This window comes from Lepisma saccharinum, chromosome 7 (assembly GCF_977018435.1).
Source record: "Lepisma saccharinum chromosome 7, izLepSacc3.1, whole genome shotgun sequence".
Taxonomy (NCBI): Eukaryota; Metazoa; Arthropoda; class Insecta; order Zygentoma; family Lepismatidae; genus Lepisma; species Lepisma saccharinum.
Genome location: NC_139235.1, coordinates 98,166,380 through 98,182,021, shown reverse-complemented (window position 1 = coordinate 98,182,021; position 15,642 = coordinate 98,166,380). Strand labels below are relative to the sequence as shown.

At 35.9% G+C, this 15,642-nt stretch overlaps 1 protein-coding gene across 1 annotated transcript in view; it reads left to right on the top strand.

Moving 5' to 3' along the window:
* The first annotated feature begins 973 nt into the window (after positions 1-973).
* LOC145990065 (cilia- and flagella-associated protein 52) overlaps positions 974-15,642 on the top strand; it is a 72,197-nt gene continuing 57,528 nt past the window's right edge. The window contains exons 1-3 of the mRNA XM_083125721.1: positions 974-1,157; positions 8,886-9,085; positions 13,318-13,495. Coding sequence (XP_082981847.1) covers positions 1,106-1,157; positions 8,886-9,085; positions 13,318-13,495 — 430 coding nt within the window. The 5' untranslated portion in view covers positions 974-1,105. The remainder of the gene's footprint in view (positions 1,158-8,885; positions 9,086-13,317; positions 13,496-15,642) is intronic.

Genomic DNA, 15,642 nt, shown 5'->3' with positions numbered 1-15,642 from the left:
AACTGAGAGGTTTCAATTTCTACGGTAAAGCACAGGTCTTTCTTGTCACACAACAATTTTGCTACCTTGTGCATACATAGCTAGCCTGCCTAACCTAACAACATAGGCATTTAGCCTAAAATTAAAAAGCTTTCTCCCGTGACGTCAGAACATAAGGTTGCTCAAGTGTTGTGCGATAAGTGTGACTGTAAAGCAAGGATTAATTGACACAGATTCAATGAAAAACAGGGTTGCCAAACAAAAAAATTATCACAGACTATAAAATATCTACCACCAAAATGTGTTTTAAACACTTGTAAAAAAAACATGTTTAAAACACATTGTTTTAAACGTTTAAAACATTTGTAAAAAAAACAAAGCCGTGTGTTTTAAACGTTTAAAACAAAGTGTTTTAAACACTTTTGTTTTAAACATGTCAACCCTGTACCCAGTGTATATTTATGGTCTTTAATTCACGTACGCGAAGGCTTCAGTTATAAAAAAATAATAGTGAGGGTCCACTGGCATGGGCGTCCGGAAGGGGGCAAGGGGGCTGTGGCCCCTTTGGAAAACGAAAATCAACCAAAAAGTATAAAGTATGATTTTTACACATATAATTTCATTTCAGCCACAATAATATGTGTTAAATATTGCATGAACACCATAAATTCAAATGTAAGCAATGTTTTTTAGGGAACAACACTATTTTGGGGGAAATGTGCCTTCTTTGCCCCCCCTGAAAGAAATATCTTCCTTGCCCCTCCCTAGAAAAAAATCTGCGGACGTCCACGTCCACTGGGTACCTTATGTAATATCGACCGGCTTCAAGTTGACCCATTTTCAAAAGTCCAAGTTTACGGTCTGGTAAGTAATTCGGGGCAGGACAACCCCTTGAAGAAGGCGCTGTACTCGGGGTTTGTGTTCGAATGGCCAGGTGACGTGTTCCACAATTTTGGTTTGGCAACACTATCGCCATGGCAACGGATCGTTCGTTCGAAAGTGTTATGGTGTTATCCAGTGACCTCTTCTCTGTATTTGTTATGGTTTTCGGGAGTTACAAGAGGTATGACATGGTAATATTCAATTTACTAATTATAAACAAACATATAAACTTATAATAAGCACCATGGCGCAAGAAGTATCGGATTTGGAATTATTGTCTGTTATCGGCTTTGAGGGTAAGTTGTGGTGGTTTTTGTTATTATTTTATTCACTTTATTATTATTAATTTTTTCTCAAATTTTCTAATTAACAAGGGTTATACGTTAGAATGGCTCAAGAGACAGAAAGATGCATGCTTTAGCAAAGACGATTATTATTATTAAGAAATATTATTAGCGGCATGATTAATTAATTAATCAATTACAATGGTACATTTGACCCTCTGTACCACCCCCTCCTCCCCCGCGAAAGTGAAATATTTTTCATGGTTTATGAACGTTTTCCGTTGTTTTTAGCTCGCGGAAGAGTGTTATTATGAAGTAAAGTACGTTTGTTACCCTAGTGTGAAGCAGAACAGCATGAAGGCTTTGGTAAATTAATGTAGCACCCAACACCACATTCCACAAGAGCAACACGATGTTGTCTACCGTTTCATAAATGTACTATAAAATATAGTAAATCTGTTTGATTTATGACTGAAAACTTCTGAAACCAAGATTGAATAGAATAGAATAGAATAGAATACTTTATTAGTCATTAGACAACATGATTGCAATAGACTTCGTCATAATAAGTACATAAATACTAATATAAAAATTACAAAAGAAAAGAAAATTAAAAATACATATTAAAATAGTACACATTCAACAATACAGTTTGCAAATTACACTACATGTTTTATTACAGCGAAAGCAATTGGAAAATAGTACTCTATTTTGATTACAATACAAGTCATGTACAAAAACCCAATTTACAGCTCTGTGATGCATTATGAGTAGACATTTACATTTTACAGGCCCTGACGGAAGTGTTCTTCAAATTCCGTGACACTATATATACAATATCGTACTAATATATTATTAATGTGTTTAGCAAACTGCTTGTTTTCTAAATTACGTATAGAAGCTGGTAGCAAATTGAATAATCTCATTCCATTATGTTTAAAATTTTGTTGAGTCTTGCATAGTCTAGCGTATGGCATTTCTATATTCAGATTGTGCCTTGTATTATAGTCATGTACATTAGAACGCAACCTAAAACTGGGGAGGTTTTCCTTTATGTACATTAAACTATGATAAATATTTATAGAGGGCACTGTCATAATACGGTATTCCTTAAAGAATTCCCTACATGACTCCATATCCTGTACTCCTTTAATACAACGTATAGCCTTCTTTTGCCATTTAAAGACTTCCTTTGCACCTGTAGAGTTTCCCCATAGTAAATTTCCATACAGTAAGTGTGAATGGAAAAGAGCGTAGTACACAGAGATCATCATTTCTTCACTTACAGACCTTTTTAATTTCCGCAATAGATATAAGACACGGGCAAGTTTCTTACATAGTTCCTGGGTATGAATTGACCAGCTTAATTTTGTATCTAAATATATGCCAAGCAATTTTACATAATCCTGATTATTTAAGGTGCATGGTAGGTTATTTAAGTAGAAAAAGTGAGTTTCTGTTTTTGTCGTATTTAACACCAAGCTATTTGTTTTAAACCATAAAGAGGAAGCATTTAACATTTCTTTATTTTTGATACTAAGGTTAAGAATACTATGATCATTTGTAATTAAGGTAGTGTCATCAGCATAGATAGCTGTTTTATACGGTAGGCAATTGGGTAGGTCATTCATATAAACTAAAAACAAAAATGGACCTAATACTGATCCTTGGGGGACACCAGACAAAACGTCTAGCTCATCAGATTTCTTATTATTAAATTTTACTATCTGTCGTCGATTAGTGAGATAAGACTTAAGAAGGGATAGTTCAATACCCTTTATTCCATAATACTGTAGTTTTTTTAAGCAAGATTTCATGCGCAACTGTATCAAAGGCCTTACTTAAATCTATCAAAGTTGTACATGTATATGAGCCAGACTCGAAACCATTAATTATCTCATTTACGACCGTCTCTACCGCATTAATAGTAGATAGCCCCGATCTGAATCCAAAGTGGGCTACATTAATAAGTGAATTCTGTTCAAAATAAGGGGTCAATTGTTTTTTTACACAGTACTCTATAATTTTAGAAAACACTGGAACAAGGGATATAGGTCGGTAGTTACCAGGGTTATCTCTGTCACCCTTTTTGTGGATAGGGACTGTTATAGATATTTTTAGGTTATCAGGAAAAATACCATCATTTAATGTCCCATTAATAAGATATATAATTGGAAGTGCTATTATGTCAATTATATGCTTTATAATAAATGTTGATAGACCGAAAAAATCTTCACTATAGGAGTTTTTCATTTTTGACACAATAATTAAAATTTCATCCGTACTAATCTGTATCCACTTAAAATTTATATGATTAAGTTGTGGGAAACTTTGCCTACCAAGATAGCCATTAAGATCATTGTTGACATTGTCTTCATAGTTCACAGGAATTTTGTTTAAATGTTCTTGATTGTTTATAAAGAAACTATTAAACTCATTGGGTGTGATACTTGGCAACTTTGTTTCGTCCGTTATCTTTGTTTCCTTTTTGATTATTGACCAGGCAGCTTTGCATTTATTACTTGCCTTAGCTATGTACTCTTCATTAGCTTTTAGCTTAGCTAATTTTATTTCCTTTCTAAATTTTTTTTTAATCTCATTATAGTTCAATTTAGAAGTTTGATCGCCATTTTTGGCATTATCATGTAGTCTGAGCATAAGAGCTCTAAGGTTCGCTAATTTAGGAGTGAACCATGTTAGATGTGTTCTCATTTTCTTCTTACCAGTGCTGATAGTTCTGTATTTTATTGGACAGCACTCATTATAAATATCGACAATTGTATGTGTAAATTTGTTCCATGCTTCAGTCAAATTTTTACAAGTACTTAACAATTCATAGAAATTTATTTCATTAAGGCTATCTCTCAGGTTTCTTATGTTAGTTTGACTAAGCAATCTAAAACTTGTAGTTTTTGTGGTGGGGGGTGTGGTATAAATTAAAATTTGTAAAATAAGCCACAGACCGCTGTGGTCTGATAAACAGGGATCAATAGTTCCACAGGATATCATATTTCTGTTAGACTCATTGGCGTTTATAATTTTATGTCGTCAGGTTTGGGGCTGATAGCAGTTTTCGATTTTTTTGTTAAGTTAGGAGTGCTAATTTTGATGATATCATCTTTTGCACGTGTTCTTTTGCCATTTGAGTGTGCATACAACCAGTTTTGGTACTACTTTACTATACCTGAGACACCTGGGAATCATTTCTTTCGCACTTTTTTACATTGCTAACGTACTATTCTGCATTCCGGAACACTTATTTAGGTGAAATAATTGAATTTGTTAGGAAAGTAATGTATATTTCTTACATTTACGAGTACTTACTGTTCTTGTTTATTTCCACACACAACATGGCGATAGCTTACCGTTGATCGTTCCTTGAGCCAGAAAAACCATTGACGTTAGCCCAAAAACTCACGATAGCTCCACAAACCATCACGGGGATGAGGTATGCCTACTAGGTTAGGTTAGGCCTGTTATATTTGGTTCCATTAGCACTCCTTTCGTTCAATTTAGCATATACGGACAATATGAGATCGTATTGTGCTCTCATGCAGGAAGCAAATGGCGGCAGCAGCAATAGCGCGTCGGAAATAGATTTTCGTACAAAACCACATGCATTCGCATTAAAATGAATCAAAATTACATTCCCGAACATCAACAACGCTACAGAAAATGATTTGCGTAAGTACTTTCTCCTGTAAATTTGAAGAAATCTGTCTCAGGTATAGTAAAGTGTTACCCCAGTTTTTACTAATAAAAAGCGGCGAAAGTACTCCTAGATTGCAGAGTTTTACTTACACGGGTAATACTTTGGGATCAAATATCTCCGTTATTTGTCTTTTCCGCACGCTGAAACCAATTTTGGGAACGACTTAAGATGACCGGACCCCTCTCCGATTTTCTTCATATTTGGCATACTCGCTAATTGAGGCCTCCTAATCACGAATCTAAAGTTAAAAGTTGTCGGAAACGTCTAGAAATGGTAAGCCTCTACTTTACGACCTTTTCCTAAGGAGTACGTGTCATATATCGTTGGAAAGCTTATTGTATAAGGAATTCAACAACGTAAATCACAAAGCTAGGAAAAATTACCTGGAGGATGAAATCGATAAAAACCGATGTTGTCCGGATATGCGTAATTGAACGTACTGAGGAAATGTTTCGATGATGAAGCACATATTTAGGGGTGAAAGGTGTGCTAATGGAGCCTAACCTAACCTCATCCCCATGAATGGTTCGTGGGGCTACCTGTGCATGGTTTTGGAGCTAACGTGAATGGTTTGTCGGGCTACCCGTGCATGGTTTTTGGGGCTAACGTGAATGGTTTGTGGGGCTATAGTGAATTGGTTCGTGGGACTACCCGTGAATGGTTTGTGGGGCTATCGTGAATGGTTAGTGGGGCTATCGTGAACAGAAAGTTAAAAAGAAAAAGTTACTTACCCGAAGAGATGCTGGCTGTCTGGAAGCACGGTTTTGCGATGCACTAAATTATTACTGGGGATAAACGTATTTTACACTATGTACAAGTTTTTGGAACCTGTTCTTTTTCATGCACCATACACATGCACAACGCACCGCGAACGCAAAGAAGCAATCACCACACAGAACGCAAACGAGCAAAGCACACACATTCACAACACAGACACAAAGACGAGCCTGCAGTGTTGTTAACTCCCATCGGTTACCACCAAAAGGCAATAAGGACGTAAAGTAGAGTCTAGCCCTAGAAATTGCAAAATAAGCTAAAATAAGGCATTAGTTTTCGGAATGGAAACCGTCGATTTTCGCCAAATTTTTTGTTTCACGAGGAAATATATATATTCCATGACACCAAATTTTAACTATGTTTGCCTAACCTAACCACACGTAAATGGTTCGTGGGGCTAGCGTCAATGGTTCACAATTATTTTGCAATTTCTAGAAGTTTCCAACAAATTTTAACTTCAGATTCGTCATTAGCAGGCCTCAAATATGAAGAAAATCGGGAGGGGTCCAGTCATCTAAGTCATACCCAATTTTGTATTATGTAAAATATCTAAGTCTGTCAATTTTTTAAAAAATTACGTGATTCTCGAGGAGGTACAGTGTGTCAACGGCCCCCGATTAATTACTTATATGAAATACAATAGCTCTTTTCTACCAGGAGAGGGTTCAATTGCATTGTTTCTTGTATTTTCTGCAAATAATGTGTTGTTAATCCGTTTGAAACACGTGATACCGCACTGAAACGTGGTGTTGCTTAATATTTTTTTTCTCGCATATAATACCATGTATTTACAATGAAGGGAGAGTTAATATTTTGTATTTCTTAAACAATGTTTTGCACGATTCTTTATTCCTGCTTAAATCCTAATGACTTGCTTTTGTTTTCTAAATGCTTCTAAACTTGCCAGTGATTCCCCAAAAATTCTACACATAGTGAATGACACATTTCATAATATACTTTAATTAGTGAAAGTTACAGGTCTGCAAAGATGATAAAAATGTACATTTTCAAAGTTATATGAAGACATGTCTTTCTCAAAGTTAAACCATACAAGATACAGAGTGAGTGATACTACGAGTCTTTTTTTATTTCAAAAGAGCTACACGAAATACTAATAACGCTGGAAAGACATTTTGAAAACTGTGAAATTTGAATTTATTTCCATCTTTCCCAGAAAGTCTAATTTTTGTACAGATAGGCTAATAGGAACCTACAGTTTAAAGTGGGGTGTGAATCACTATGTGCCTTAACTGGGTAGGTATCAAACCCATGACCCCTTGATTAAGTTAATGCTTCACTATCAAGGAGGCTGCAGATTGTTTGTAGCCATTAGTTGGACCATATAGGGTTAGAAATTACACAGCGACATTAGTGAAAACTTCAAGTTAAAAAGGGAGAAGTTTCATTCTTCACACTGAAGTCTAGAAATGTTTGTTGATGGTATTAAGTGTAATAATTAATTTAAAAGGCTGCCTGTAAATGTAGTTTGAAAACTATTATTGACAGACAAATAAATGTGATTTGTCTGTGTAAGTTATACATTCATTTAGCTAGTGGTTTATTATTTTTTTTTTTTTGTCGGTCTGTTCCTTGATTTCTTGTCTTTTTTTTTTTAGTTCAGAAATATGTACTTAAAAGAGGGTTGGAAGTTCAAATTAATGTGCATAAGATGGATTGAGATTTTGCATGTAGCATTATTACATTGTAACAGAAAATACCATTGTAATACGAGGGTGTGCTGAAAAGTAATGCCTCCATGGTGTAAACCCATTTTGAATTTTGAGCAACCATGCATTGTACGCATCAGACTTTCCTGCTTCTCCATTGTAAGTTTCAAACTATAGCAAGGAGAATGGCAGCATTTAAACCATACTATGTCAGTGCGCCTGAAGCAGTGTACGTTGATCGAGTTTCTAACTGCAGAAAATGTGCCCCCAATTGATAATTGTGAATGAATTCAGAATGAAGGCTTTTATGGGGATGAATGTGCAGATGTCATACTGTATGACATTGGGCTGTTCGTGCTCATAATGAAAACCCCAGCTGATGAACTCTCAACGTCTATGACAGAGAATGGAGTGGAAGGCCACATACTGCAACTGATAGAGGTCATCAGAATCATCTCGAACCTATGGCCAAAAAATCCGGATTCCGGAAAATTGGATATCTGGATTCGGAAAATTTACTATCCGGATTTTGGAGGGAATCCGGATTTCGGAGCGAGAAGAATTACAGAAGCAAGACAGGTTCTGGAAGAATAACAGATTACAGAGGGAAAGTGAATTTTGGAGGGAAAATGGATTTCGATCCATATTTTTAATAATTGTCTCATGAGTTTAACAATCTACCAACCCAGTGTCATACTGTCTTCCTTGTAGTACGCCCTGGACTGCATTTAGCTGACTAACGAGACTATGGCATCTGGACTTGCAGCCAGTAAAATCCTACGTGGTTTTGTGATTGTCCCTTCGTCTGCTTCATCTTATCACAATTCATCACATTTAAAAAATCCGGATTTGGCCATCCCTAGTTTTCATCTGTTTCCAAAGCTTAAGAAACACTTGAGAGGAGTTCACTTTGATTCTAATGATGCAGTGCAAACAGAAGAGGCAGTGGCTCCGTCATTAAGCTCAACAATTCTACAGTGACGGCATTAACAAACTGGTCTCTCATTGCAGACATGTGTTGATCGCCAGGACAATTATGTGGAAAAGTAATTGTGGAGATATGGACAATAGAGTTCTAGAAAGTTACCTGCATTTCTTTTATTCAAATAATTTTCCAATAAAAAATAGGAGGCATTACTTTTCAGCATGCCCTCGGAGAATATTAATATACATATGGATTTAAAACCAGGAACAAATTCACTATAGCCAGCTTTCTTTCTATCCCACGATAGATTTGAGACCTTTTCATGTAAATTTAAAATGAACAGATGTGCCGTAACACTAACATGATCTTGGTTGCGAATCTTGTACTCAGTATCAAAATAAATACTTATGTGCATAAATCAGGGTTCCCTCACACCTGGAAATCTCAGTGAATTCGAAGAAATAAAATTCTCAGGGAAAATCATCTAATTGCTCAAAGAGTCTCAATGAAGTACATCTGATAGACTAGAATATGCTCCTGCCTTTTGATAATAACAATTACAATTGTTACAAAAATGCAATTGTTACAACTTCAGTAATTTACTTTACGCAAGCTGCTTTGAACACATAGGTTTTAGATATATGTTATTCTTTTATTAGGAAAAGTGCTAGGTGGACTTTGGGTACACCCAGATGGTGTGCATTTAATTTACCCAATGGGAAGTGTCGTTGTGATCCAGGATTGGAACACGAAGAAGCAAAGCTTTCTTCAAGGTCATACAAATGACGTAAGCTGTGTCTGTGTCTCATCAAAAGGAACTTATGTTGCATCAGGCCAAATAAGCAACATGGGGATAAAGGTTAGTGAATTTCTTTTGCATGTTGTGTAATATTTTGCATAGAAGCTAATGACCTCCTTGTGACTGTCACCTGCATATGAACCGAGATATTTTGAAATGATACAGTTGTTGACACCCGCATGTGGTTTTTATTTGACACGTTATTTTATCCAAAGAATATTATTTTAATCAAACACACAGACACACACATACACAAAAATTTAACAATGATCACATGAAAACTCACAACATTCACTTCATGCCTCTCAGGGTATGAGTAATCCTATCTGTTCATTCGTTGCTCAAATAAAATCAAAATCAAGTTTTTCACTAAGAAAAAGATGTATATTTTATTTCTTAGCAAAATAAATACTTATGTGCATAAATCAGGGTTCCCACACACCTGGAAATCTCAGTGAATTCGAAGAAATAAAATTCTCAGAGAAAATCATCTAATTGCTCAAAGAGTCTCAATGAAGTACATCTGATAGACTAGAATATGCTCCTGCCCTTTGATAATAACAATTACAATTGTTACAAAAATGCAATTGTTACAACTTCAGTAATTTACTTTACGCAAGCTGCTTTGAACACATAGGTTTTAGATATATGTTAATTTTGCATTGCAGATTAGTTACTATATTGTATCCATTTGTAAACTTCTGTTTCTCAAAGGTGTGAAAATGTTTGGCTCAAAGTTCTGATTGTTTAATTTAGAGTTAATCATGGTACACAAGCATATTTTACATGGTTCAGTTTCTATTTTGTCTGTTAACACATACGTACTTCAGTTTTTTAGTGATTTCTTATTGTATCTTGTCTTGACAACGATTTTTCCCTTCCATACTCTCGTATATAATTTTTTGTTCTCGAGCAGCCCTTCATTCACTTTTGTCTTAAGTAAGGTGTACTGCTGCCCATGTGCGTGGGATACAAAAAGTATTATGTTACTAAATGCTTTTGATGTTAGGTTAGGAAGTTAGGTTTAGGTCTCTTGGCATTAACAAAAGATCCATAAATGTTGGGTGGGTCAGCTTTAGTGCTCTTAGCTATAAAATAATATAGCTAAATGCATCCAACATCTGATCATGTAATAAATCTGGTCACAAGCACAAAAGCCCCTTCAAGTCTCACATAAAATCCATTAAAACTCCATGTCTGAGACAACTGGACACGAAGAGTGCCTGCTCAATGCAAATCGTGGATGCTCGGATAAGCTTCTTTTCAAATCATAATTTCTCCAGTACATACTTCTCTGTGAAACTTTTTTATTAGATTGTCCAACCTTGAAACTTGCTCCCACAACTGTTTCCAGTATTCTAAAGTACTTCCAAATACTGTGATGGTACTTTATTTTTTAAGTATCTGCAAAACTGTTCATAATTTCGTTAGTTTCTCATTCATCTTTATATTTTTGTTCATAATTGTTTTTACTTAACAGTCTTGGAAATGCAAAATTTAGGGGTCCGAAGTGTTGCATCTGAAAGTTGATTTTCAAAAATTATTTTGCAAATTAAACTTTATCTTTGCAATAATGAAAGTGCAAAAAATGCTCTCTTAATATTCGAAATGTAAAGTATTTTTAAAATTATCAATTAGATTTTAAATTGAAATTACAATTTAAAAGTATTACCTCCTCCTATAATTGATTTTTATAAGTCTTTATTTTCCTTGTATTGGCAGTGACCTCACCAATCATTATTGATTCATTGACTCATTTTGTTTATTTTGCGTTGCTTTTCTTCCACATGTGACTAATTGTGACAAGGACAATCACAAACACATATGAACTCCACACAAAACAAACTACTGCAGAGGATTAAACTGGTTGTGGAAGCTATTGTAAAATACAGTGTGTTCCGTTCAAACATCCCACATTTCAATTCATCATTGCTAAAAGCAGTAGCGTGTGGTGACCATTTAGATAGCTGAAGCACTGAATATATAATTTTTAAATAAACAATAGTACATCAAGAGGCAGACTTGCCTTGATAAAAACACCACATGCCACTGCTTTGCAGCATTTTCATCTTTCCTGGGCTCCTCTCGACACTTTCGGGGAGTCTAAGTATCCTGGAAATTATGCAACATTCAAATTGCATACCGAACCAGTGCTTCGGTAGCTTACCTTGTATGCATGCCACTGACTAAAAGGTTATGAAACATAATGGAATGCGAGTGCTACTAGACGAAAGAGAAACTCAAAGAATTTTATTGCATAACTTAAAATTCACCGTTCTCTCACTATACAGTGCCACAATCGCATAAAGCACAATGGCGACTCCGCAGTAGCGTTTACAATCTGGATGCTGGTACGCAGAGACCAAATCAATCATTACAGTGCAAAGAAATTACCGGAGAGAATATGGAGGTGAAGCACCTGATGGGAAAACCATTAAGGCATGGTGTGCGAAGTTTGAACTGCTTTGACGCTTGGCGAACTGATTTACGTGGGCTTCTCTGAAATCCCGCTAGAATTTCTTCCACCTTCTCCTCCGAAACACGCCGACGAGAACCTCCAGATTGTTTATTAACACTTCCAAAAACTTTGCAAACCATGCCTTAATGGTTTTCCCATCGGGTGATTCACCTCCATATTCTCTCCGGTAATTTCTTTGCACTGTAATGATTGATTTGGTCTCTGCATATCAGAATACAGATTGTGCACGCTGATGCAGAGTCGCCATTGTGCTTTATGCAATTGTGGCACTGCATAGTGAGAAAATGATGAACTTTGAGGTCATGCAATAAAATTCTTTGAGTTTCTCTTTCGTCTAGTACCACTTGCATTCTATTATGTTTCATAACCTTTTAGCAATGATGAATTGAAATGTGGAAGGTTTGAACGGAACACACTGTATATTTAAAATGGTATTGTGCTGTATATTGACTACACTGGAAAAAAATTGAAGATTCTGGAAATCTCAGGGAAAATACATTTCACATTTACATGGGAATCTTGATAAATCCATTGGAGTCAAAGAAATTACATCATTTTACAATTCCGCTTAACTACTATTTTAAAACTCCAAAGACCAAAGTAAAGACAAAACACAGTCATAATTCCCATGGAAACAGATCTTGCAAGATATATATATATATACATACAGGTCATTCACTATCCTGTGAATCATCAGAGATGGGTTTAAATGTTGAATAAATACAGAAATGAAGTTAAAAAAAATTAAAATCTAACAATAAATATTTGTACAAGTGGGAAGGACAATATACATTTGTAGAATGAGAAAATAAATTAACAACAATAAAAATTTGTTCAATGGAAAAGGACGGGTGATATTCAAAGGTGACATTTCATCCTAGTTGCCTAAAACTATGTCAAGCAAAAATATAATGGTTTGATAGTTTGAGATAATTTTATGTCCACTTTGTGCACAGGAAGGCTAATCGAGACTGGACTTACAGTTTAAAGTGGGATCCGAACCATTATGTACCTCCACCGGGACCCCTTAACAAGGCGACGACATCACCAAAAATATAATTAATGTTCGTTACCAAGGCTCTGAGAGATTTGAAGAGAGAAAATAATGTTATATTTAGAAATTTATTTTACGCTAGTAATTTAGCCTAATGAATTGTTCCTTCAAATTCATGGGATAATAAGCAAATACGTGAATTGTACACTAAGTTACAGCATTTTGCAACTAAAATTGTCAACTGTGTCAATATATTATTTTGTTGTTATCTGTCAATGCAGATAGAATATCAGTTGTCCATCTATTTGAAATATAAAATTACTAAGAAATCATCAACATTTAATGATTTTCCCATTGATGGATACTCCTCACTTATAGTGTAAAGTTTGTTCTCGGCAAGAAGTATAACATTGGTTTGAAGAAAGTACTTTTCTTTGTATTTATTATATTATATTTTATTTATTATTATTTTATATGTGGCCACGGTGGCTCAGTCGGTAACGCGTCTGACTACCATGCTAAATGTCCCGGGTTCGATCCCCGGTCGGTTCAAATCCGGGAACTTTTCTAACGTTGGAAGCGGCCCCCGTGCCCACCCAGCGTCGAATAACATGGGTACCTGGGGGAAACCATGGGGGGTAAAGGTGGTCAGGGGCATGATGCTGATCACATCCCCCCTATTCACGACCGGATCAAGAAAGTGTGGGGCGTTACCCCCACACCCCTATACTCCTACATGGCATGGTGCTAAGCACAGGGGAGCACATTACCTTTTTTTTTTTATTATTTTATATGTTGTATATGTGTTTATTTTTACAGAGTTTGGTGTATATATGGGATTTTGCAAAGAGGGAGCCCCTAACCTACTATGAAATTCACAAAGTCCGAGTGGAGGCTCTGAGGTTTTCTTGTGGAGAGAAGTTCCTGATGTCTATGGGAGGCAGAGACGACAACAATGTCATTGTGTTTGATCTGGAACTGAATGAACCAGTGTGTGGTAAGTTAGCAGGCCAATAGTCATATTTGTAACATATGCTGTATTTACTCATTTATAATGCTCTCAAAAAACTGTGGTGCGTATTATGCATGGAATAATTTGGACAGGCAACATGAAACCGTTATTGTTTTCACGATGCCACTCCATTTAATACGTACATATCAACAGGCACAAGTACAAATTACCAGGTTGGATTTTTTTTTGTGATAATATTTTTTTAAGAAACAAACACTGCAAAAGTGAATGGACATTTCCCATGGTTTTTCACTTTGTATCAGAGCGTTGTGAGGCATCGTGAAAATCAGCACTATTCTTGTAGAATTCGAGCATGTACCTCCTGTAACACGGGATGCATATCAGTGTTATTTGTCGGCAAGAAATAATAGAAAATAACTTCCTGACCGTTGCAAATCCATAACGTAATTTTGATCTTGCTTTGTTCTAGTATGGAATATGCAAGGTGGTTATGGAAGAGAAAGCTTTGGGATGCTAGACACAGTGGAGGGAGAAGGGGGAGGTGGCGTGGGTTGGCGATTCATTGCATACACAAGATGATATTCTCCTCTTGGTCCACAACAGGTGGCTCATTGAATAGGTGAAGTCATTTGTTCTTGAGCGGCATAGTAACATGTTTACAACCTAATACTAAGACAGCCATTTCTTGAACATGAATTGTACTTCGCATTGTACTTCGTATATACGAGTTGTTTGTTGCTTTTCTCCAACAAAAACCAGAATGCACATTATACACACACATGCATTATACATGTGTAAATATGGTAATTAGGACTTTTCTATCCTTTTAGAGATACTCTGTTGTCACATTATTCTCTCAGGTTAATTTCTTTGTATTCCTAACTAGACATTAATGTTACTGAAACACTCAACATCTAAGATTGAGTCCGAATGGGAAAAAACATGACTTGGTGTGCAATTTATACTTGTGTTATCAGGTGAATAGAAATACATCAATCAAGGGCCTGAAAAACGGCTTTTCATTAGGTGACACATGAAGTCCCATCTGTTACCTGGCTTTTGAGCAGGGGCAGTGCTAGGGAGTTGCAAAGTGGTGCTTGCGCACCCTTTAATTTTCTTCCTCACTCCCTTCTGCACTCCTTTTTCAAAACCTATTTTCAACCGAAAAGACTCTTGCATTGCCATATTACGTTATGACTTCCTAAAACCGTATCATATTGAGTGCAGAATGTTTGGTGTTGAAGTGACACAGCTGACAAGCCATTAATCCTTTACAATGATTAGTGGCTGTTGTCTATTTTCGCACTTGTTGTGCCCAAAACAAACTATAATGAAACAAGTTACTAATAGTGTTCAGCTTCGTGGGGATATTTTATTGATTGAATGATTGATTTGGAATTTTAAGTCCACTTTATGCACAGTAATGCTAATCAGAACTGGACCTACATTTTACAGTGGGATCCGAACCACTATGTGCCTCCACCGGGACCCCTTTATTAAAAGGCAACGGCGCTACCACTGCACCATCAGGGAGGCCATGGGATATTTTATGTAATGCCTAAAGCATGCATGTATGTTTCATGTCTTCTTTAATTTCAACATCGAACCCCAAAAATAACTACTGCTGCACCCCCTGAGCACCCCTAGATTCTCAATGCTTCAATGCTGGGTCAACACCAAATTTTTTAAGCTCACCGGGAATTGGACCTGGCATCTCTCGCATCAAAGGCATGTGTGCTAACCATTAAGCTATATGGAAGCTTCCAAAGAGGCAGAAAAGTAATAGAAAATGTAATGCGATGACCAAAATCATCATTAAATTTCAGTACTTTAAGTCTGTGCGCCATTTCCTCGTTTCTTAATGTGTTAATAAAAGTGTGATATTTTCTATGTCTATTGGATATGGTTGCATGTATCTTTTTGACAATGCTCCCATACAAGGTGGATTAATTTAAACCAGGTTCATTTAAATCACAATTCAAATATAATTTATAGAATAATGTACATAATGATTTTTTAGTGTTCAGGTTCACTTTTGGTGAAAGTACATAAATATCGTAATAATTTAATTGATGGTGTTAAGCTCATACGAAAGGAAATGTAAACACGTTTCTCTTGATTTAAAATTCAATAACTTTTATAGGCAAACATAGCAAACATTTTGTGTAGAA